Here is a 21,589-nt window from a genome sequence, read left to right as displayed (position 1 = left end):
TGGTTGTCTCTTTCTTGTTTAGATTTCTTTTTATTTCCTTTTTACTAATTTATTCTCAATTTTCTTTTTATTTAGGAATATATTCTTTAAAAGGCTTTTTTCATCTATTTTAAGAATATAACACATTTGTGATCTTATTTTCCATTTAGTTTAACCTCGTTACCAAAATTGGAATTTATTTTTAAATTTAAATTGTTAGTTAATTTAAGGAATATGTTAAGATAATAAAAACAAATAGATTACCATGATAATCATCCACAAGATTTGAATTTGTTGTTAGAGATTTAGGGAATAAAAAATTTGTATGATTCGTCATGAGCTATAGAAAAGGCAATTCCTTTACAATAAATAAATATTACTTTTTCAATTGGGAGTTGCCCAATTTGACTGCAATGATAAATAATGTAAGAATTATTATTGGCTTTGATTAAACAAATGAAGAAAAAGAGTAACATGTATAGCCTTTGATGACGCATCTTCCCCATTTTTAGTCAAGCTTTTGATGAGCCTGTCTCTGCCTGTGATACTGAAACTGAACTGTTAAGTTCGGATACAGATTTATAGTTACCTTGCGGTACAAGTTTAAGATTAGAGCTGGAGTTCAGCTCACAGTAGTGCTTGAGATTGTAAAGACGACAACCCTTGATGGTCGCTTTGATAATAAGGATGAAGTAGTTTAACTCCTTCGAGGTATAAAGGCGTCTGCATTTCGATCAAGCGTGAAACCTACAGAGACATTTTTGTTTGTTAACAAAATTTGGATCCTAATAATGGGTAGTAAATTAAGTAGTCATGATCGGGATTCAGGAACATGACTTACTGCTCGGCGGAATGCAAACATTTCTTCTTGCCCTGAGAGCATGGAAACTATGCCAGTTGGTGCACCTCCAGAACTCACACTTCCTTCTGCTAAAACGTCTCTGCGGAGTTTTCCACCTTCGATTTCTGTTTCAAATTGAAAACTGGGCCACCAAAATGTAAACAAGCAAAATTATAACAAACCTTGTTATTCAAAATGATTAACATAATTGTAGACATATGCAAGTTAAATAGAGAAAAAGAAACTAGCAAACTCGGATGTTCAATTACGTACGACTGATAGGATTGGATATCATAAACTATTTGGATTAATCAAGACCATCTGTTTTAGATTTTAATACCTTTCTAAGTCAAAGAGTTTACCCTCTTCAGTTCCTTGAAATAGATCATCAATGGAAGAAGCTGCAGAACAATATAGGCAGCAATGATGATTGTATAACTCATCTATGAGGGTGATAAATCTACGTGCCTGAAAAGTGAAAAAAAAAAACATAATTGTTAAAATAAGGATAAAATATAGTATTTTCAGTCTTAGCTAGGAAAACAATTCGACAATCTGAAGTTTAAAGAAAAACAGGGTGGATCGACATCATCGAAAGGGAAGGCATGTACGGGACGGAGGTCAGTGTGAATAAAATTTTGGCATCATATTCAGTATCCTCCTTCAGATGGCTTAAAAGGAAACAGTTTTTACCTTGTCTCGGATTTCCATATTCATCATTGGTATTTCAGATATGAAGACAGTGTGATAATTTTTCGCAACTGCAATATAATCTGCTGCACCGAGCTGCATTTGATCAGAAACATGCAAGTCAACGGAATAAATCATCCACTGACAGAGAAAAGATGAAACATAAACAGAATAAATCATCCACTGACAGAGAAAAGATGAAACATATAGTAATCTTATTTCAAATGACAGTGCTGATAGAAGAAGAGGAACTAGATATTTTTTTCAAGGATAAAGTTTATGTTCAAGTCCAAATTTTATTAGAGAAATTAGATTTATTTTAGTCTTTGATACTGGGATTATAAAGCTACTATCATATTTTCTCAGACAAAATTCACATGCTATCAGGGGCGAAGCTACTCTCTATTTTAGGTGGTCAATTTACCACCTTTAATTGTTTTTTTCTTATTACTAAAGATACGAACTAGTATAAACTTATACATTTAATTATTTTTTATTCATGTATTGCCCACCTTACTTTTATAATTATACATGATGTCATTCTAGATTTATAATCTATAAAAATTTGCCCCCTTTATAATAATTTCTGGCTTCGTCCCTGCAGGATATCAAGAAGTCTATTCAAAAGGCAAAAGTAAAAACTTGCTTGGTAAATTATAAAGACAATCTTTAATGAGCATGCATAACTTTAAAACAATTAAACACATTGCTCACATATTGAGATAAAAAGAAAACAGAAGAAAATATAATAAAACTCATGGAAAGAGTACTATACCGGCTGTCCACATAGATGCTCAAATCCGAACTTTGCGACACCATTACAGCTTTCAGGAACCTCCAACTTTCTAATTCCAGATTTTTTTTTTGAAACTGAGTAACAATTATGTAATTAATAAGAAATAAACAACAATGTTTAAAAAGTACCTTCCAAACATAACTGGGATAGCAGCAGAGGTGATTTCTTGTCCAATCTGGTCTGTGACATGATACCACATTTTCTCAAACTCCTTCACAGCAGTACTTTCCAATGGCCAGTAATAGTGAACCTGCATATACAGTTATAAGTTCAAGCACCCATTTAGTTACAAATTCACAAAATAAAGAGAGAGATTGCACAATGCCACTCTATCGTTAACTTTGGAAAGTTTGAAAACCAATTATGGCAATTCATTACTTTGACAAGGCAGATGATGCATGAATATCTAAGGAACCGAGTAAAGCTGCTTAGCATCTCACCCGGGTTTTAGATTTTTGAGCTATAAAGCGACGATAATCAATCTCACTTCCAATCAGAACAATCTCACAGTGGTCTTCCAATTTCGAGACAAATTTCAGGAAGATCTCTCTCTGCATACCATCCTACAGTTGCAACAAATGTAGATTAAAAGAAGACTTGCTGAGCATCAAATTTCATACCCAAAATGTACTTGTTTTGATATGCAAGTAAATGCCAATGGAGTTCCCGCCAAAAGCGTTTCTAATCCAAAACTTTATTAAAAGGCCAGATTAAGCTACATATATCTTCATTGGTAATTTCCCCGGATAATGGAAGTTGAGGGACTAATTTGTGGTAAATAAATCAATGGTTGAGAAGATGCTAAGTAGTTAGCAGCACAAACCACCAACCTGATTTAACTCATCTGGTGCTCGATTACTCGTGGCCACAATAACTGTCCCATTAGTCAACAATCTGCTCAGAATTCCAGATAAGGCCACAATAGCAAATACATCAACTGTCTGTAATATACAATCACAAAATTGAAGTCATTTGAAATGAGTTGCAAAATCTATTATCTTTTGCATAACAAGTGCTAGCAGGTAATGATGACTTCTAACTCTTCCCAGCATGCAATTATTGCTACAGATTAGAGACAGAAGATAAGAGAATATGCAAAACAATCAACAACCAGTGGCACACCATGTTTGGGTTGATATAATTTCTACTTCTAGGATAAGATTTCCGAGGAATAAACAAATTACGCAAGATAACAGAATCAGGTGTTGCGACTGACGACAAACTACAAATAGACCTTTTAAGATGCATTTATTTGTACCTGTATCTCATCAAAGCAAAGAATACTAGCCCCCTTTTGACCTGCTTGCCGGTCTACGAGAAACTTATCTGCTACAGCAGGAAGGATGTTTTTCATCTGCACTTCTCGCTTATACTTTTCTTCTGCAGCTAGCCATTCCTTGACTTTTGAATCAAATGGAAGACTCATAATCCAGCTAGATGCACTTGGCCGAAAAGACTGTTCCTCCACTTGATTCTTCCATATCTTATGCATACGTTCATTTATAGTCAGCATAGCCTACAAGGAACATAAACTTTAATTCTCACTTCCACAAATCGCATTCAAATAGAAAGTAAATAAACAGCATGTAACTATGCTTCCATTACCAATAATAGCATCACACTAACAATAATAATATATCATTCATATTTCAATACAGTATTCTGTCACCTGCCATGAATTTCACAGCATGAAGAGGGAAAATAAGTGATTGACCTCATGAAAGTGGTATCTTCGTCGATGTTTAACAATGCCTTCAGTGGCAGCATAAAACATATCCATCAGCATAGTCTTCCCTGCAATACACATGCTACTATTTTACGCATATGATCAAATGAACATATCTAAATGCCAATTAACAGTGCAGAAACATCTAAAGACAAACACTTTAAAATCTCAAACAATAATTCCGAGGCAAAATATGATTAGCAACATACCACTCCCAACATTGCCATATATGTAAAGTCCTTTCGGGGCTGGAGGAGCTATTGGACGACGACCGACAGCAGAGTCCAATTTCCTTTCTCTATTTAAATATGAAACCCATCTACCTACTCCAGCCTCCATATTTAAAGGCTTTTTCCTAATCACTCAAGAAACCAAAATCCATTAATAAAAAGAAAAACAAAATTCAAGACAATAACAAATAATCAAAGATACCTAAACATCCATCTTTCAATAAGTTTATTCCTTTGGTTTTTGAATGAAGTCCACATAGTATCCCCTCCTCCTTTCTGCTTCTGCTCAGCTTCTTCCATTAAAAGCTTCATCCTCTCATCCTCTCTATTTTTCTCCCAATTTGCAAGCTTCACCTGCACCAAATTTACATAAATTTAACCAAAGTACATAATGTACATCATATATTAAATTAAAATAAAAAACATCCAAAATTAATACATGATACTCCTCCATATCTTTCTCATATTGTTGCAATCTACCCAGCAATTTTTCCAATTCAAATGCAACTTTTTCTTGATAAGGATCATGCTTTAACTGCCCTTCATCAACCAAATTCTTGTAGCGTGTCAATGGACCTAACGGAACATGAGAGTAAAATCGGACTCTTGGTTTCGTAAACCCTAATTTTATTATTATTGAAGAAATCGAGGTGATTCTTCTCATTCTATTTCTATAACAACGGCGACGTTTTGTTAAGTTTATTACCGACCAGCATCAGATCACATACAGAGAACAGAAAACTGTGAGCTTTATTAATGAAGAAGACGAAACTGATTTGACGTGGCTCTATAATTTCCCACCACGTGGATACGTATTTGAATATATACTTTATTTGTTGACGTCGATTAATATCTAGCCGTTGGATCAGAATCTAATCACTTGTCAAAACGATGTCGTTTGTCTTAATCCTGGGAAGCCGTTAATACTGTTATTAGTTAATCACATCACTAGGAAATTCTACGTTTGAAATGCAAAAGCTGGTCCGAACTGTAACAGTGAGTAATAATTATACAAGAGAAGCAGAACAAAAATGTTTGGTGTTTCTCAATGACTGTAATAATTTTTCAAAACTCACTCAAATCCAAACTCAAATCATTAAATTAGGTCTGACCAACAACCCATTAGTTCTAACTCGGTTCACTTCAGCTTCATCTGATCTCCAGTCAACTGAATATGCTTCTTCATTTATATTCTCGCCGGATTCCGACACCCGGTTGTACGATACATTTTTGTTTAATACATTTATTCGAGCTTATGCTCAGAGTAATTTTTCCAAGGTTAAAGCTGTGTCTATGTATAAGCTTATGCTTGAATTTAATGTTGTACCTAATAAATTCACGTACCCTTTTGTTCTTAAGGCTTGTGCGGGTGTTGGGTGCTTGAGTTTAGGGAAGTCTGTTCATGGGTTGGTGTTGAAAGTTGGGCTTGATCATGATAGACATGTGAAGAATACTCTGGTGCGGGTGTATTGCTGTGGGGTTGATGGGGTTGAATTTGCACGTAAGGTGTTTGATGAAATGTGTGAGAGAGATTGTGTGTCGTGGAGCGCGATGATTGGTGGGTATGCTCGTTTGGGGATGTGCAGTGACGCGATTGGATTGTTTAGGGAGATGCAGGTCGAAGGGGGTTGTCGGCCTGATGAGGTTACTATGGTTGCTGTTTTGTCTGCTTGTAGTAATTTAGGTGCTCTTGAGTTAGGGAAGTGGGTAGAGTTGTATATTGAGATGGAGAGAGTTCAAAAAAGTGTTGAGCTTTGTAATGCATTGGTTGATATGTTTGCCAAGTGTGGTGAAGTTGATAAAGCTATTAATTTGTTTAGGAATATGAAAGAGAGAAGCATTATTTCTTGGACTTCCGTGATCGTTGGCTTCGCAATGCACGGTCGTGGTTTAGAAGCTGTTGGATTGTTTGAGGAGATGATAGAAAGTGGGGTGGTGCCAGATGATGTTGCGTTTATCGGGTTGCTCTCTGCTTGCAGTCATTCGGGTTTAGTTGATAAGGGGAGAATGTATTTTGATTTGATGACAAAGAATTTTAGTATTGAACCTAAAATTGAGCATTATGGATGCATGGTAGATATGTTATGCAGGGCAGGGCTTGTAAATGAGGCGTTGGAATTTGTTCGGAAAATGCCCATTGAGCCAAATGCGGTTGTCTGTCGGACGCTGATTAACGGGTGTCGTGCTCACGGAAAACTCAAGCTTGGTGAAACAATAACTAGAGAGCTTATTAGAAATGAGCCTATGCATGAGTCGAACTATGTATTACTTTCTCAAATATATGCCAAAATGTTCAATTGGGAAAAGAAGATGAAGATTAGAGAGTTGATGGACAAGAAAGGAATGAAGAAAATCCCCGGAAGCACTATGATCGAGCTAGGCAATGAGATTTACGAGTTTGTGGTTGGAGATAAATCTCATGAGCAGAACAAAGAAATATATGAAATGGTAGATGAGATGGGAAGGAAGATGAAGCAGGCTGGGTATGTTCAAATTACATCAGAGGTTTTACTTGATATTGATGATGAGGCTAATAATCACCCACGGACCCTGACTTTAGGGGTACCTTACGCTAAACCCCCTGATAAAAAAAAACGATCAGTAAACCCCCTATTCTTTGTGACGGCTGCACGTAAACCCCCTGAGCCCATTTCTCGCCGATATTTTGGCAAAATGATGACGTGGCACGATATATTCACTGACGGCTCTGCAAGCCACTCTGCATGCATGTCAGACATGTGTAAGAATGTGTAAGGCTGTGTAAGGTTGTGTCGGTTGACTTTTTTCAAAAAAAAAAAAAAAAAAAAAAAATCATTTTTACCGCTCGGTTAAAAATCACTTTCTCTCTCTAACATTTTTAACTTTTCCCTCTTCTTCTCCCTTAGTTTATTTGATTTTATTTCTGTCCCAAAAAAAAACGTCCTTTCTGTTCTTTTCGTGTACCTACTTCGTTTCTTCTTCGCCTTGATCGTTTCTTCGTCGCCTTCTTAGTTTCCTGTTAGGGTTTGGTTTCTTGATCGTCTTCTTGGGTTTTCTTCGTTTCTTAGCAACTGGGTATGTAACATTTTATAATTTCTTGAAAATGGAAATTTTTTTGAATTTTTGAAAATGGGTTTGTGTTTATGTTATTTGGTTCGTGTAATGTATAACTTTAACAGCCTTGTGGTTGGCAGGTGTAAAGGGAAAAAATGGGGAAAAGAAAACGAGAGCGAAGGGAGCGGGAAAGGCAAAGTGAAAGAGACAAGAGATGGGAAAAAGGGTCAAATAGTCGAGATAACCCTTTACAACTCCATGATACTGATAGTGAAAGCAGTCAAGAAGTAGTCGAAGGTACGAAACTTGTGTAAATGTTGACCTCATAACCTCTAGGACCACTTATGTTGAACTGGTGTGCTGAAAATGAAGTATGATTTTTGTGGGTCCATTTGTGATAATATTTCTTTATATGCTTGCTTTTGGTGAAAATTTGGATTTTGTGTTGGCTTTGTGAATACTTTATTGTGGTGTGTTGGTTTTATGAATAGTTTATTGTTGGTCTGTTCCTGTTTAAAATTAAATATTGTTGCTGTGTTGGTTGTTTAGGATATAGAGAATTTATTGTCGTTGTTATGTTGGTGGGCGTATCCAATTGTGCGGTTTGTTGGTTTGCTTTAGAAATGAATGCATTGGTTATTTTCTCTTTTTGCAGTTTCACCAGGAGGGGGCAAATTATTCCAGATTAATTTACATCACCATGGGGATCTTGGTGACTTGGCCTATTATGGTGGGGAAGTTCAAAGAAGGATATACCATATTGGTGAGATTGAAATGTCCAACCTTGACACATGGTGTAGGAGGCTATACGGCGGAAAAGCCATTGTTGATTACCATTGGTGTCCGAAGGGAATCGAATACCGGGATGGGATAAAGGCGATAAACCATGAACAAGATTTCAGGGAAATGGCTGTGACAGGATTAAAGGCAGGGTCTGTTGAGGTATACGTAAGGGAGTATTCTGTCAAGGACATTAAAGAGTTACATGAAAAGATTAAGCTTGACTTGGAGCCTCCTCCTCTCCCCCCTAGTACTGTTGTTATTGAGGAGCTTGTGGACCCGGAGGCTGGGCCAGGGGTAGAGGTGAATATACCAGTTCAAGATCAGGGGCCACCTGTGATTTTACCAGAAATTGAGGGGGTTTTGTTGATTGAGTGGCACGGCAACAATGTGCAGGCACCAGTTATAGATGCATTAGAGCCGGAGGATGCAGTAGCGGGGCTGGAAGAGGGTGTGCAGGCTGCAGTTGTAGATGTGGTGCAAGAGGGGCTGGATGAGGTTCAGGAGGGGCTGGATGAGGTTCAGGAGGGGCTGGATGAGGCGCAGGAGGGGCTGGCAGAGGGTTTAAATTTAAATGAACATGAAGAAGTGGTTGGGACAGAGAAAGAGTCTGAGGCCAGATTGGAAGAGGTTACTGAAGAGGGGGAGGTGCCAGAAGGGGGGCCAGATTGTCCCCCTTCAACTCTAGAGAGGATGGCACAGGGTCTATTTGATGATATGGCTGAGGAGCTAGAGGGCATGGAGGGGCTGTTTGATGACGATGACCAAAATGAGGTTCAAGCAGAGGAACACTCCGGTCAAAGGGGGAAGAATGAGGGTGAGAAGCCAACTCTTGACGACGTCGAGCTAAATGTCGAAGATTACATCGTCGACCCAGACTACGACATATGGGACGACGATGACGATTTGATAACGGAGCTTAGATCGACGGGCCAATATTTTGAAGAGGGACCAGATGCCCAACATGAGGATGATGTAGATGTTGGATCTTCACAGAGATCTGGTGGGAGACCAAGGGGAGAGAGTCAGGCAGAATTTCGCCCGGGGGGCGTTGATAGAACTATACATCCAGAAGCTGACGACCAGGAGGAGGAGGTAGACTCGGACTACATTGCTTCAGATGATAACAACACGGCTTCCGAGTCTGACGGTGACGGTCGGGTGAAGTTCAGGATGTTCAACGAGGAGAAAGAGATGGAAAATCCAACCTTCAAGAATGGATTGCAATTCGTGAACAGAGAGCAATTCAAGAAAGCATGTAGGCAGTGGGGCATCAAACACAGGTATCAACTGCATTTTCCTGTCAACGAGAAGACCCGTGTCAGGGCTAAGTGCTTTGACAAGAGTGACAATGTACCTAAGTGTCGGTTTGAAATATTTGCATCCAAGCAAAACATGTCAGATCCGGATGATGAAACATTCCTAGTGAAGACCCTGAACTTGGTACACACTTGCCCGAAGAGAAGATCGAATTTCCACATGACCAGTGCCTATCTGGCTGAGAGTTTCTTGGAGGAGTTTAGGGCCAATCCAGATTACAACCCTGAGCAGTTTGTTGCTAAGATTGCACGGGAGCTGAAGCAGAAGATCAGTGTGCAGACGGCACGAAGAGCACGACTCAGGGCTGTAAGAAAATTGGAGGGGGATGAGGATGGGCAGTATGCTAAGTTGTATGACTACCGAAGGGAGGTCCTTCGAACCAATCCGGGGAGCACAGTGGATTTTAAAGAGCCTCGAGGAAAGTTTGCGGGTATGTACATGTGCTTGGCTGGAATGAAGAATGCCTTCCGGAATGGGCTGAGGCAGATCGTTTGTCTGGACGGTTGCTGGTTGAAGGGGAAGTATGGGGGTCAGTTGCTATCTGCAACTGGGATTGACCCCAATGATTGCATGTATCCTCTGGCTATGGCATGGGTGAAGGTTGAGAATACTGAAAACTGGACGTGGTTTTTGGAGCTATTGAAGGCTGATTTGCATCTGGGCAACAGGACAACCTTCATGTCAGACAAACAGAAGGTAATTGCTTTCCATAACAGAACATTCATTATATAAGCTGGTAATTGCTTTCCATAGTTGTGCATTTTTATGAGTAAGGTCCATAGTTGATCATTTAGTAAACGTTAGGGTCCACAGTTGATCATCTGTTAAACGTTAGGGTCCACAGTTGATCATTTGTTAATGTCTTTAACTTGTGCTTCTACAGGGCCTCATACATGCACTGGACGCGCTTTTTCCACATTCAGAGCACAGGTATTGCTGGAGGCATCTGTGGGCAAATTTCAGAACCACCTTCCACTTGCAACATTTAAAGCCGCTTATATGGAACATTGGGATTGCAACCTACACATCCAAATTGAATGCTGCCATGAAAGTTTTGGAGAATACTCATACGGCGGGCTACAACTGGATTGAGGAGAGATCTAGGGAGCATTGGTCCAGGGCACATTTCAGGCCGCAAGTCAAGTGTGACATATTGCTGAACAATTTAGCGGAGGCCTTCAATAAATATGTACTGACTTCGAGGACGAGACCTATCTTGACGATGTTTGAAATGATTAGGACTCAGCTGATGAGGCGGATCCATGACAAACAGATTTTTGGGAGCAAGATTAATTCGCGGTTGTGCCCTAAAATTAGGAAAAAACTGGACAAGATAATTGAAGAGGGTTGGAATTACACCGCACACCCTGCCGGCAGTCCTCAAGTGCAAGTTATAGGTCCCGGAGGTCAGTTCGTGGTAAATTTGGATGAAAGGACTTGCACATGTAGGCGTTGGGACCTCACTGGGATTCCATGCGTTCACGCATGCCCCTGTATTTATGAGAACAATGAGGTCCCAGAGAACTATGTGGACGACTGCTACACAAAAGCCACCTACCAAAAAGTGTACAGCTATGTTATCAACCCTTTGAATGGGGCTGATATGTGGGAAACCGATCCAAATCCATTCCATATCATAGTTCCTCCCTCGCCTGTGCAAACAAAGAAGCGGGGTAGAAAATCGACGGTAAGACGAAAGGAAGCGGAAGAGCTAGAGCAGCAACATGAACAGACTGTACAGGAGGCCCATGCAAAGAGGGCAAAGTTAGGACGTAAGGGGCTTCAGAAGGTTAAATGCAGTGAATGTAACCGATTTGGCCACAACAAACGGACGTGCAAAAAGGACAATGACCAAGCTGCATGTGGGGGTGACACTCAGCCAGAAGCAAGAGCTGCAGGGGATGAAACAGGGGGAGAAGCACCAGATGCAGGGGAGGTTCCAGGTGGGGAGTTTGGAACTGGAGAGCAGGCCCCAACAGGAGAGTCTGGCGTACACCTAAGTGGAGCCTATTCTGCAACAGAACAAGCCTCGGTTGAACAGCAAGGTGCAGGGGAACCCAGTCATGACACTTCTACACAAGCTGCTCGAGCTGCTAAGAGAAAAGGAAAGAGGCCTGCTGGTCGAGAAGTCCCTTCGCGATACAGGGACTGTTTGAGGAAACGAACAACGAACAAGTAGTGCAACAAAACAGATGGATGTATATTTTGTACCATGTGCTTTTTGTTAAGGAACGTTTTTTGTTTTGGGCAACACATGGATATATTTTACTAGATGCCCCAACTTTGTTGTGTTTAGAAGCGTACGGTGGTGTATGTGCAAATGTAAATGGTTGGAAATGTTATTCTGAATGGTTTTTATTTGTGTAAATGAAGTTCGTTTATGATTGTCTTTAATTGTGCCAGATTATGGTTGTCTTTTATTGTCATACGCTTGAGTGAAAGTATAATATCTCCTACGGCCCTCCATGTATTAGCAATAATCAATCATGGACCCTTTTGTTTTCTTATATGATCAATCATGGACCCTAATATTTCATTATTATAACAGACCTAGCCCCTATGAAAAACAACCCAATCATCCTTGGCCCACAGTGTGGCCCATAAATATCCGCCTACAACTCATCCAGCCCCACTCATCCAGTGTTTAACGCTTACAACTCAACTCAAAAATTACAACCAAAAATGGAAGGAGTAGCTGCACAAGTGGTTTGCGATTGCGGAATCCCATGTCGCCTAGACATTTCTTCAACGGATAGGAACCCCACTCGAAGATTTTACGCTTGTTCAAAGCGAACTGTAAGTAATTCATGTGCTTTACAAAAAAATTCAAACTGTAAGTAATTTACATTAATTTTTTGACCTTACTTCGCCTTTTATTTTTTCGAACTAAATTTGTCCAGAATCAGTGTAATTTTTTTGCCTGGCTAGAGAATGACATGCCTTACCAAATGTCGGTGGTCCGAAACTTGAAACTTGACCTCCATGTCATGACTGTTGAACTGGAGGAGGCCAAAAGTTTGCTTGCTGCTAAAAAGGACGAGTTCCAGGGATTGAAGGAGTCCCATGAAATGTACATAGACGAAAATCAGGGATTGAAGGAGTCCATTGAGATGTATCGCGATGAAAATGGAATCTTGTTTGAGGAAAGCGGTCTACTTTTTATGGAGATAGACATACTGAAGGGCCAGATCAAGGACATGGAGGTCAAGTGTGCAGACTTGGAGAGGTCAACCAGGAACATGAAGTTTGGTTTTTGTGCTGCTTGTGCAGTTGCAGGATGCAGTGTAGGCTTGCATTGCATGAGGAAAAATTGAATAATTATTAAATGATGTTGCTTCATTATTATTATGGGTTGTAATGCTACATATTTTAATTAAATAATTTTTAATTTCAGACAGTGTTTTTTTAATTATGATAGAGCAATTAATTAAATATGCTAGAGTAATTATTAATGATGTTTTACAGCCCAATATCGCTAATTATACATACTGACTTGTCTTATCAGCATTAATGTTGTTTAAGGGGCTTCAGAAGAACCCTTTCATTAACCAAAATCGTCATTAATGACATCCACTCACTTGGGAAACAACACACCGCTTAAGTGAAGAATATGAAAAGACATCTATCCAACTTCTTTAAATATGTAATCATGCTTACTTACTAACACACACAAAGACACTTATCATTCATACTTAAAGTGATCCACTTTCGCCTTCATCTTCAAAACAACGCAGCAATGCCTGAAAATAGAGTCCGTTCGTTTGATCTTGAACTCATGGACTGTGCCGTATGCTGTGAACCTCTACGCCCTCCCATTATTCAGGTTTGACCCCACATCATTTATATATTTATTCACTTTAGGTTATTCTTAATTTTCTAACTTTTCCTTTTCTTCAGTGTCAGAATGGACATGCAACATGCAACTCCTGCTCTGTAAAGATGGGTAAATGTCATGCTTGCACTTTGCCAATCGGACCGATGCGCTGTCGGATAATGGAAGCAGTCGTGGAGTCTTTAACGGTTTACTGCCAGAACAGAGTATATGGTTGCCAAGAAAGCTTCAATTACGACGAGAAGACAGATCACGAGAAATACTGCTCTTTTATAGAGTGTTCATGCCCGATTCCAGAGTGCAATGTGAAGGGCTCGTCCGAAACCATTTATGCTCACTGCAAAGAGTTGCATCAAGATATTCTCACACTATTTAACTTTGGACGTAAATTTGCAGTTTCTGTGGACATGCATGATAGGGGTTTGCTTCTCCAAGAAGAACAATCAGACGTTGTGTTTGTTCTGAACAACACGAAGTGCTCTTATGGGAATATTATAACAGTGTTTTGTCTCGGCCCATTGTCAAACGGAAGCTGCCCTTATGACATCGAAGTGAAGTTTGATGAATCGTCAGTGCACAGGTTTCATTCTTCTACCAAGAATTTTCAAGACACCAACAAGTATTACCGTTCATTGACAGGATTCCTTCTTGATAGTAGCGACCAAGAGTTTTTTGCTGACGGGTTGATCAAGATGGAAATTTCGGTATATCGATCGTTGGAGCTTGGTTCTGCAGATGATGTTTAACGCTGCCCTTAGTCAACATGTTTTCTGGTTTAGCGTAAGGTACCCCTAAAGTCAGGGTCCGTGGGTGATTATTAGCCTGATGATGAAGATAAAGAAGACACATTGAACACACACAGCGAAAAACTGGCTATTGCTTTTGCACTTCTGAATACTCCACCTGGAAGCCCTATCAGAATTGTGAAGAATTTGCGAGTTTGCAGCGATTGTCACAATGCTTCCAAGTTCATCTCCGAAATTTATAATCGTGAAATAATAATGAGGGACCGGAACCGTTTTCACCATTTTAAGAATGGAGTGTGTTCATGTAAAGATTTCTGGTGACACAGTACAATTTGATGACTATAGTAATGGTTAGTTGAACAACATAACTTGGTAGTGTGGCTTGGTTCATTAGTAAATGAATGAATGATAGGATCAATTTTGTTATTTATTGAACTGGTGAATAAATTTAATTTTGACAGGTGCTAAATGGCCGGCTATATATTAAACGTACAAGAAAGGTGCAAGTCAAGTCGGTTTGTTCAGCCTAGCAATCTTCTCTCATTTTGTCTCTACTTTAGAAGCACGACCCTCTCCATTAGCAAAAGGACAATTCTGTTATTTATAAATTGAAATATATCCGATTATAGTATTCCTAGAAAATGAAAAATAAAAAAGGTTATTATATCGCACCGATCCACTCTAATAATATGATTAAAATCAACCGAGTGCAATACATTTAGTAATTGCGTCAACACCAACACATCACGAAAAATGGGTTATGCATGTCAATTCCTATAGTCAGTTTAATATGGTGAGCCAGTCAGTTTAATATGGTGAGCCAATTATGAGTCATAGCGACACGACTCATTTATTATAAATGGGTCGAATATGGATCATACAAACACAGGTGTTTAATCAATTTATTTAAGTAGATCAAATATGAGTAAACGCAACACAACGTATTTAGCATAATTATGGCTATTAATCAACTATGGCACTCCAACTTAAGGTCCCCTATCACCAAACCCCCTGAACTTTCAAATCGGCCGCTAAACCCCCTAAACTTTATTTAATGATCAACTAAACCCCTTTTAGTCCAAATAGACCAAAATACCCTTCAGATCAATAAGAAAATACAAACAAACCTGACAACCCCAATCTAACCAAACCTAAAATCACTTATCCAACCAAATTAAAGATAATCCATTCATTCAACCAACAAACCAACCCACCCAATTTAATCAAGGCTAAAACCACTTATCCAACCAAATTAAATATAACCCTTTTAATCAACCAAATCAAACCAAAATGAGCAATGCATCCAATTAAATACCACTCCATCGGAACGCGCTATCCGCCGCCACCAACAATTTCCAACCACCGTTACCCATCCACTAACAAAAAAAATTCGATTTTTTTTTAAATTTAAAATTTATTAATCCGGTGAACAGACCACCGGTGGGTCTGTTCACCGGAATGGACAGACCCACCACGGCGGTGGGTCTGTCAAGAACAGACCCACCTTCATGGTGGGTCTGTTCTGTTTGGAACAGATCCACCACGAAGGTGAAGGTGGATCTGTTCTTCAAGAACAGATCCACCTTCATGGTGGATCTGTTCCGTTTACAGATCCACCTTCGTGGTGGGTCTGTTCCAAACGGAACAGATCCACCTCGTGGTGGATCTGTTCCAAACGGAACAGACCCACCACGAGGTGGGTCTGTTATTCAAGAACAGACCCACCACGATGGTGGGTCTGTTCACAGACCCACCGTTGTGGTGGGTCTGTTCAGTGACACACCCACCACGACGGTGGGTCTGTTCATCACAGACCCACCTTCGTGGGTGGGGCTGTCCACTCCGGTGGACTGCCGGAGAAGACGAACGGTTTACCCGTTCGTCTTTTCCGATTAAAATTTTTATTATTAAAAAAAAAATTAATATGTGATATAGAAAATAATATTTTATTTAATTTTTCATTGGATGGATTTAATAATTTATTATTAAAAAAGTTATTTAATATGTGTAAAAAAAATTAATAATTTATTTAATTTTTGGTTGGATTTTTTTGATTTGGTTGAGTGGGTGAGTTTGGATTTGGGTGGGTTGGTGATTTAATGATTTGGTTGGATTATGTTTGATTTAATTGGGTGGGTGACTTTAGACTTGGTTGGATTGGGTTGGCTTAGTTTTTCTAGGGGCATTTTGGGCATTTTTGAGAAAATATGGGGCTTGGAGCGGTTTTTTGGGGCGGTTTTGGACTAAAAGGGGTTTAGTTGATCATTAAGTAAAGTTTAGGGGGTTTAGCGGCCGATTTGAAAGTTCAGGGGGTTTGGTGATAGGGGACCTTAAGTTGGAGTGCCATAGCTGATTAATAGCCCATAATTATTGATAGCGTGTTGAATCAGGTTGACATGATTCGACATACGTTTTAGATTGCAGCTTCACAATTCAACCCCGACACGATATATTTAAGTTGTATCCTAAATAGAACATGTCTAACTTCAACTTTAACCCATAATTTTCCCGTATTGGTGTATAATTTGACACCCCTACAATATATTTCTTCCAAGTCAACAAATGAGCCTTGTTAGGACAGGGTAATCACATTGCCGGAGAAGAAAGTGAAGCTATGAAACCACTTGAGTCGCCATATAATCATGATGCCAAAGCATATTATCACCAAATGGTACAATAACATAAGACTGAATAGGTAGCACTGAAATATTATACATATTTCAAAAAACGATCTTTGTTCTGGCTATCTAATCTAATTATAAGATGCACCTTCTGTAAGTCCATCTCTTATGGCATGAGACATCGAAACTAAAACAAATCAAACATTCATACCTCTTTAGATCATCTACGACTAGAAGTTATTGCTTCAATATGCTCTAAATGTATTGATTGTACAGTATAAACGTTCACAACATGTCAAAAATTGGGCAGGAATACGCACACACAAACACATCACTTAGCCCATGTTCAGCTTCAGCAACATGAACATCAGCAGCATATAAGATGCATAGTTCTCAACCACAGGTCGAAGCAAACAAATAATGTGCACAAATTACATCCTAATAAACTCGGCTATCCACTAGCAAAGTTCCCTTCACACTAACAGCATTCTTTATATCCGTAACTCTGTTACCAAACCATCATTGAACTTTCCAAATTAGTGACACTTTTTTATTTACCCTTCAACTTCCAAAGTTTGCACAAACAAACAAGAAGACACTAAAAACAATGCAAAATGTGATTCATAGCTTACCTACGAAATGAAGATAGCAAATTCACAATAACATTGTGAAAGATCTACATGAGTAAGATGATAACATATGAATAAATAGGCAGTAAAGGTTCATAAATGATAAAGGTTCCTACATAAACAAGAGTAATATAAATGATCAAAAATAAAGAAGAAAAAATACAGGGAATTTGAGATATGGATCTCAAAGCCCTAACATTACTAACATCCATAACTAGCATAACCAAACATAAACCTATAAAACATCATTACCGAATGAGCAAATCAAAGCCGAGACAGCCTTACATTCCCTTTGCATCCAAGACCGAACCATAGTACCACCGCATCTTCTTCCCTTTGCTCTTATTTTCCGATACTCTCCATCCAACATCAGAACTAAATTTATCTCTCTTAAAGTAAAGATTTAGTCTTGTGATTCGCTTCTCTTCCCCGCTACTACTTCTCCTTCCCTCTCCTCCAACAATCTTCCAGCCTCCTCCTCGTCGGTCTGTTGAGACTTCTTCTGCGCCTCCTTAGCCTTCAATGCCTGCAATTTGGCATGATTGTAGTACGCAACACCCAAAAACGCAAGTCCATATCCAACGAGGTTAATCGGGGTAACAGTATCCTTAATAACGGACCACGAAAACGCAATCAACAGCCAATCCTTAACAACACCAGCCACATTCATGGTCAAAGCAGAGGTCTTTCCAACAAGCAAGAACACAGCAAGATTCAAAGCGAAAGCACAGAAAGAATTGGTCCCGAAAACAACAAAATCGAAATGGAAACTCGAACTCTCCTTCAAAATGGGGTACTCAACAAAGATCCAAGGAATAAACAAGAAAACCAAACAACAAGGAGCAACATAATAAAGAGAGGTAATAGGATTAAGAGTAATCCCCTTAGAAGTGAGCAAGATTTGAATCAAAACCAACCTAGTAGCTTCAAAAGCAACAGCACCCAATTGCAAAAAAACACCCCACGAATCAAATCTAGCCTCCCCATAAGCAGCAACAGCCACACCAAGAGAAATTGACAACATATTAACCATGGTATCAGTCTTAAAAGTCTCTCTTTTAAGAGAAACCCCAATGGAATACACAGCCACAGGCATCAAAGCTTTGAGCATCTGAATAAAAGAGACAGATAAATAAATGTAAGCAGAGTTAGATAACCAGAGACTGAGAGAATAAAGGGCACCAATGGGCACAACGGAGGATAAATAAAGCTCCCGAGACATGGTCACCGGCTCCACAACTTTGAAAACTTTGATAAGAACGACAGCTAAAGTGGCACAAAACGACATGTGGATCATCGTTAGAGAAATGGGGAAGGGCCAATTGTACATCTTTTTGTCTAGGATGTATTTGTTGTAGACGATGACTGTGAATGACAGGAAGATCCAGATTGCTACATAGGTGTAGGAGAGTAAGATCTTCTTCAAAACGCTGTCGCTTAAAGATCCACCCTTGCCCATCTTGGCGGCGGAGGCGGGGGTGGTGACGGTGGTTGTGGCGGCGGTGAGAGGAGAGGAAAAGGGTTGAGATTGGAGAGGGTTTGGCGTTGTGTTTGTGAGGAGAAGAGAGTGATTAAATGTTTTAAATTAGGAGTGATGAGATAGGTGGCGGTGTTTGAGCGGACTTGTGACTCTTTCTTTGTTTTTTTTTTTACTTTGTTTTTGCTTTGGCCTCTTTTAACTCTTTAATTACTTTTTTACCCCAATTATATATTCATACAATTTATAAAGTTAAATGGAAATTAAATTCGTATTTATTAAATAAAAATATTTAAGTGATCAATTGGAATTTGGTTATTCACCATGTACGAGGATCCCCGCTAAGCATCCATGGTAAAATAAGACAGAAAAGTTATCATTCTAGGTGGTCCAGGTGTATAATGTATATTATTGAGTAAAAAAGTCAATATTATCCCTTAACTTCGTGACGCATGATGAAATATCGTTTTCAGTCATTTTGATCAATTAAGAATTCTATTTTTATTTTTTTACGGATAAAATATACAATATGAGCAAGTTCATGGTTCAAAATTATCTAACTTTATCCTTAATTGGTCTAAAAACAAGGATACTAAATAAATTTGAAAATTAAAAATGTTGTCTTTAGTTGATCAAAATACTCGAAAGTGAGTTATTTGATCTTGAGTCACAAATTAAAAGACCGTGTTAGCTCTTTGCTCGTATATTATTGTTTAAAATTATACGTCTATGTAATTATTTCAAATATTTAATCTAATTATTTACTTGGTCGTTTAAGTATAAAGTAGTTGCAGTGTATATTCGGAGAATATAATTATGGAATTTTCCCTTTTTAAAGTGATGGATGCATCTGTGGAGATTGATTTGGTAACTTGAAGAAAAATAGTAGCATATAATTTATTTACTATATTAGTATTATTTTCTTGATTTTTTTATAACGTCAAAGGGTTAAATATTTGATGATTTCAATCAAATAATTATGTCGATTCTATATCAAGTTTATCTCATGAGATACTCGTTATCTACTAAAATATAATATGATCTAAAGTTACTAAAATTTTGATTGAACAACAATGCTCCTTCTCGTTTTTCTAAAGTTTTTTTTGGAAGGGAAATTGATTTCATTAAATCAAATCATAAGCAGTTACATCAGCGAGAAACTTTGAAAAATGGTTAAACCGTTCCTGATAACTTGAAATGGAACGGGCATTTTGCACCATTACATGCGCAGCCTGATTCACAGATCGCTTCACAAAAGAAAAAACAAGATTATGAAACTGCTTAGCTAATAATAGACAATCGTCCACTAACATCTCCGAGTCCTTGAGGTTAGGATTGCGAAGTTCCAAAATGACCTCCATTGCATCCGACTCCACAATTAAGTTATCTTGGCCTTTAAGCCAACTTATGCTTCTAAAAAATGCTCCTTCCCGTTTTTTCTAAAGTTATTATCTCCTATAGTGACAGTAATGAAAATTGGTTTTTATTTTATGATTAATAACCTTTTTTATAACTTAATTGGTTATATTAAAAACAACGCTTTTATATTTTCAATTAATTTATTATTTAGTTTAAATTATTTTTCAAAATTATAATATTAATTTTCTAAAAATGATTTTTCATAAGAAAAACACATTTAGTTTTTTTAAAGTAACAATTTTTAAAATTAATTTTTTTCCAACCTTAACATAAAGACCATTTCTACGAAAAAATTGCTAGATGTGATTGTACTTTTTAATCATGTTAAAAAGAATATCGTATTTTAATTTAGTTTTTAAAGTTGTCAAATTTTAAATCTTGCTGACCTAATTTTAATAATGTTGTTGTTCGAGTTATAATATTATGACCAACAATATAGTTACACCTCACTTAAACTAGTATTTATTTTTAAATAAAATATACAATTTGATAACGTATACCAACATTATAAATATTTTGATTAGATGGCCGTATAAATAAAGTAATATGAAATAAAATTGAAAATAATTTGAAGTTCGATATTCCTTTTTAAATTACTTGAAAGTTTAGTTATCTAAAAAGCTTTTAACCTTATTTATGTAATATTTCAATTTTCATGTGTAAGCTTGCAATTGTCATGTGCACCCGCATTAGACATTTGGATGTTGCTAGGTAGCGTTGTTGCAATTAACGTGACGAGCGGGCCTATTCAACAATTTTAACTTTCAAAGCTCTCGTCAGTCGTCTCTTTGCCAGTTTGCTTCGGCTTTCGCTTTTGTCAAATACCTTATGAATTTGGTATAAAATATCAAAAAGGCTCAAGACCGTAAAATAAAATTAAAAAAATTCAATAGTTACGAAAATAAATCAAAAATATCAAAAAAAAGTGATGGCCGATCAAAAATTATCCAAAAAATATATCGACTATATGGCTTCCAAAATTATGTTTCTTATGTGTTTGCATCAGAGTTTTTTTTTTTGGAAAAAACAAGTATTGCATGTGCCTATTTGTAAAAATGTAAAAATTATACACCGATTTTGCTAAATTTTAGAAGTTTGTATTGTAATTGCAAATCACATTAAAAGTCACAATTTAATTTGCATTTAGCTATAAAATAAACGAGTACAATATCATCCTGGATTTAAAACATTTTGGCTGAAATTTAATTACATTGAATTTGACTTTGATACTTTATATTTGTTTAAATGAAAAGTCACTTACATTTACTTAAATGTTTTCAAATTATATAAAAGGAAACTGCAAAACATTAAACATAGATATGTTAAAATTTGTGGCATAATATCAATGGGAGTTGGTGCAAGTGGTAAGCGGCTTGATATCACTTAAGCAAGGTCTCGAGTTCGAGTCCTTGTGAATGCAGAAAATTCCCACTGGCAGACTCACCCACCATGCCAGGTGCGCGACGCGGG

The 21,589-nt window shown here is 37.9% G+C and overlaps 4 protein-coding genes across 4 annotated transcripts; 2 read left to right on the top strand and 2 right to left on the bottom strand.

Moving 5' to 3' along the window:
• Positions 1–292: 292 nt before the first annotated feature.
• On the bottom strand, positions 293–5,043 carry LOC126667283 (uncharacterized). The gene is made up of 13 exons (XM_050360254.2): positions 4,702–5,043; positions 4,465–4,616; positions 4,242–4,387; positions 4,021–4,100; positions 3,565–3,822; positions 3,137–3,247; positions 2,747–2,869; positions 2,435–2,556; positions 2,286–2,355; positions 1,514–1,606; positions 1,161–1,288; positions 821–962; positions 293–726 (listed from the first exon to the last, which is right to left on the bottom strand). The coding sequence occupies exons 1-13, from the start codon at positions 4,924–4,926 to the stop codon at positions 607–609; spliced, it is 1,770 nt and encodes a 589-aa protein (XP_050216211.1). The 5' UTR covers positions 4,927–5,043; the 3' UTR covers positions 293–606.
• Positions 5,044–5,231: 188 nt separating this feature from the next.
• On the top strand, positions 5,232–7,441 carry LOC126668689 (pentatricopeptide repeat-containing protein At5g48910-like). The gene is made up of 3 exons (XM_050361872.1): positions 5,232–6,791; positions 7,254–7,316; positions 7,436–7,441. The coding sequence occupies exons 1-3, from the start codon at positions 5,232–5,234 to the stop codon at positions 7,439–7,441; spliced, it is 1,629 nt and encodes a 542-aa protein (XP_050217829.1).
• Positions 7,234–11,666, top strand: LOC126667282 (uncharacterized). Its single transcript, XM_050360253.2, has 4 exons — positions 7,234–7,316; positions 7,436–7,592; positions 7,951–10,091; positions 10,279–11,666. The coding sequence occupies exons 2-4, from the start codon at positions 7,451–7,453 to the stop codon at positions 11,572–11,574; spliced, it is 3,579 nt and encodes a 1,192-aa protein (XP_050216210.1). The 5' UTR covers positions 7,234–7,316; positions 7,436–7,450; the 3' UTR covers positions 11,575–11,666.
• A 5,628-nt stretch (positions 11,667–17,294) lies between these two features.
• Positions 17,295–18,847, bottom strand: LOC126669003 (probable sugar phosphate/phosphate translocator At4g32390). The gene has a single exon (XM_050362279.2). It carries the CDS (start codon positions 18,680–18,682, stop codon positions 17,627–17,629), a length of 1,056 nt encoding a protein of 351 aa, XP_050218236.1. The 5' UTR covers positions 18,683–18,847; the 3' UTR covers positions 17,295–17,626.
• Positions 18,848–21,589: the final 2,742 nt, after the last annotated feature.

Source organism: Mercurialis annua, linkage group LG2 (assembly GCF_937616625.2).
Source record: "Mercurialis annua linkage group LG2, ddMerAnnu1.2, whole genome shotgun sequence".
In the NCBI taxonomy this organism is placed as follows: domain Eukaryota; kingdom Viridiplantae; phylum Streptophyta; class Magnoliopsida; order Malpighiales; family Euphorbiaceae; genus Mercurialis; species Mercurialis annua.
Note: the sequence above shows the minus strand (reverse complement) of the source record. Positions and strands in the feature narration are given on the sequence as shown.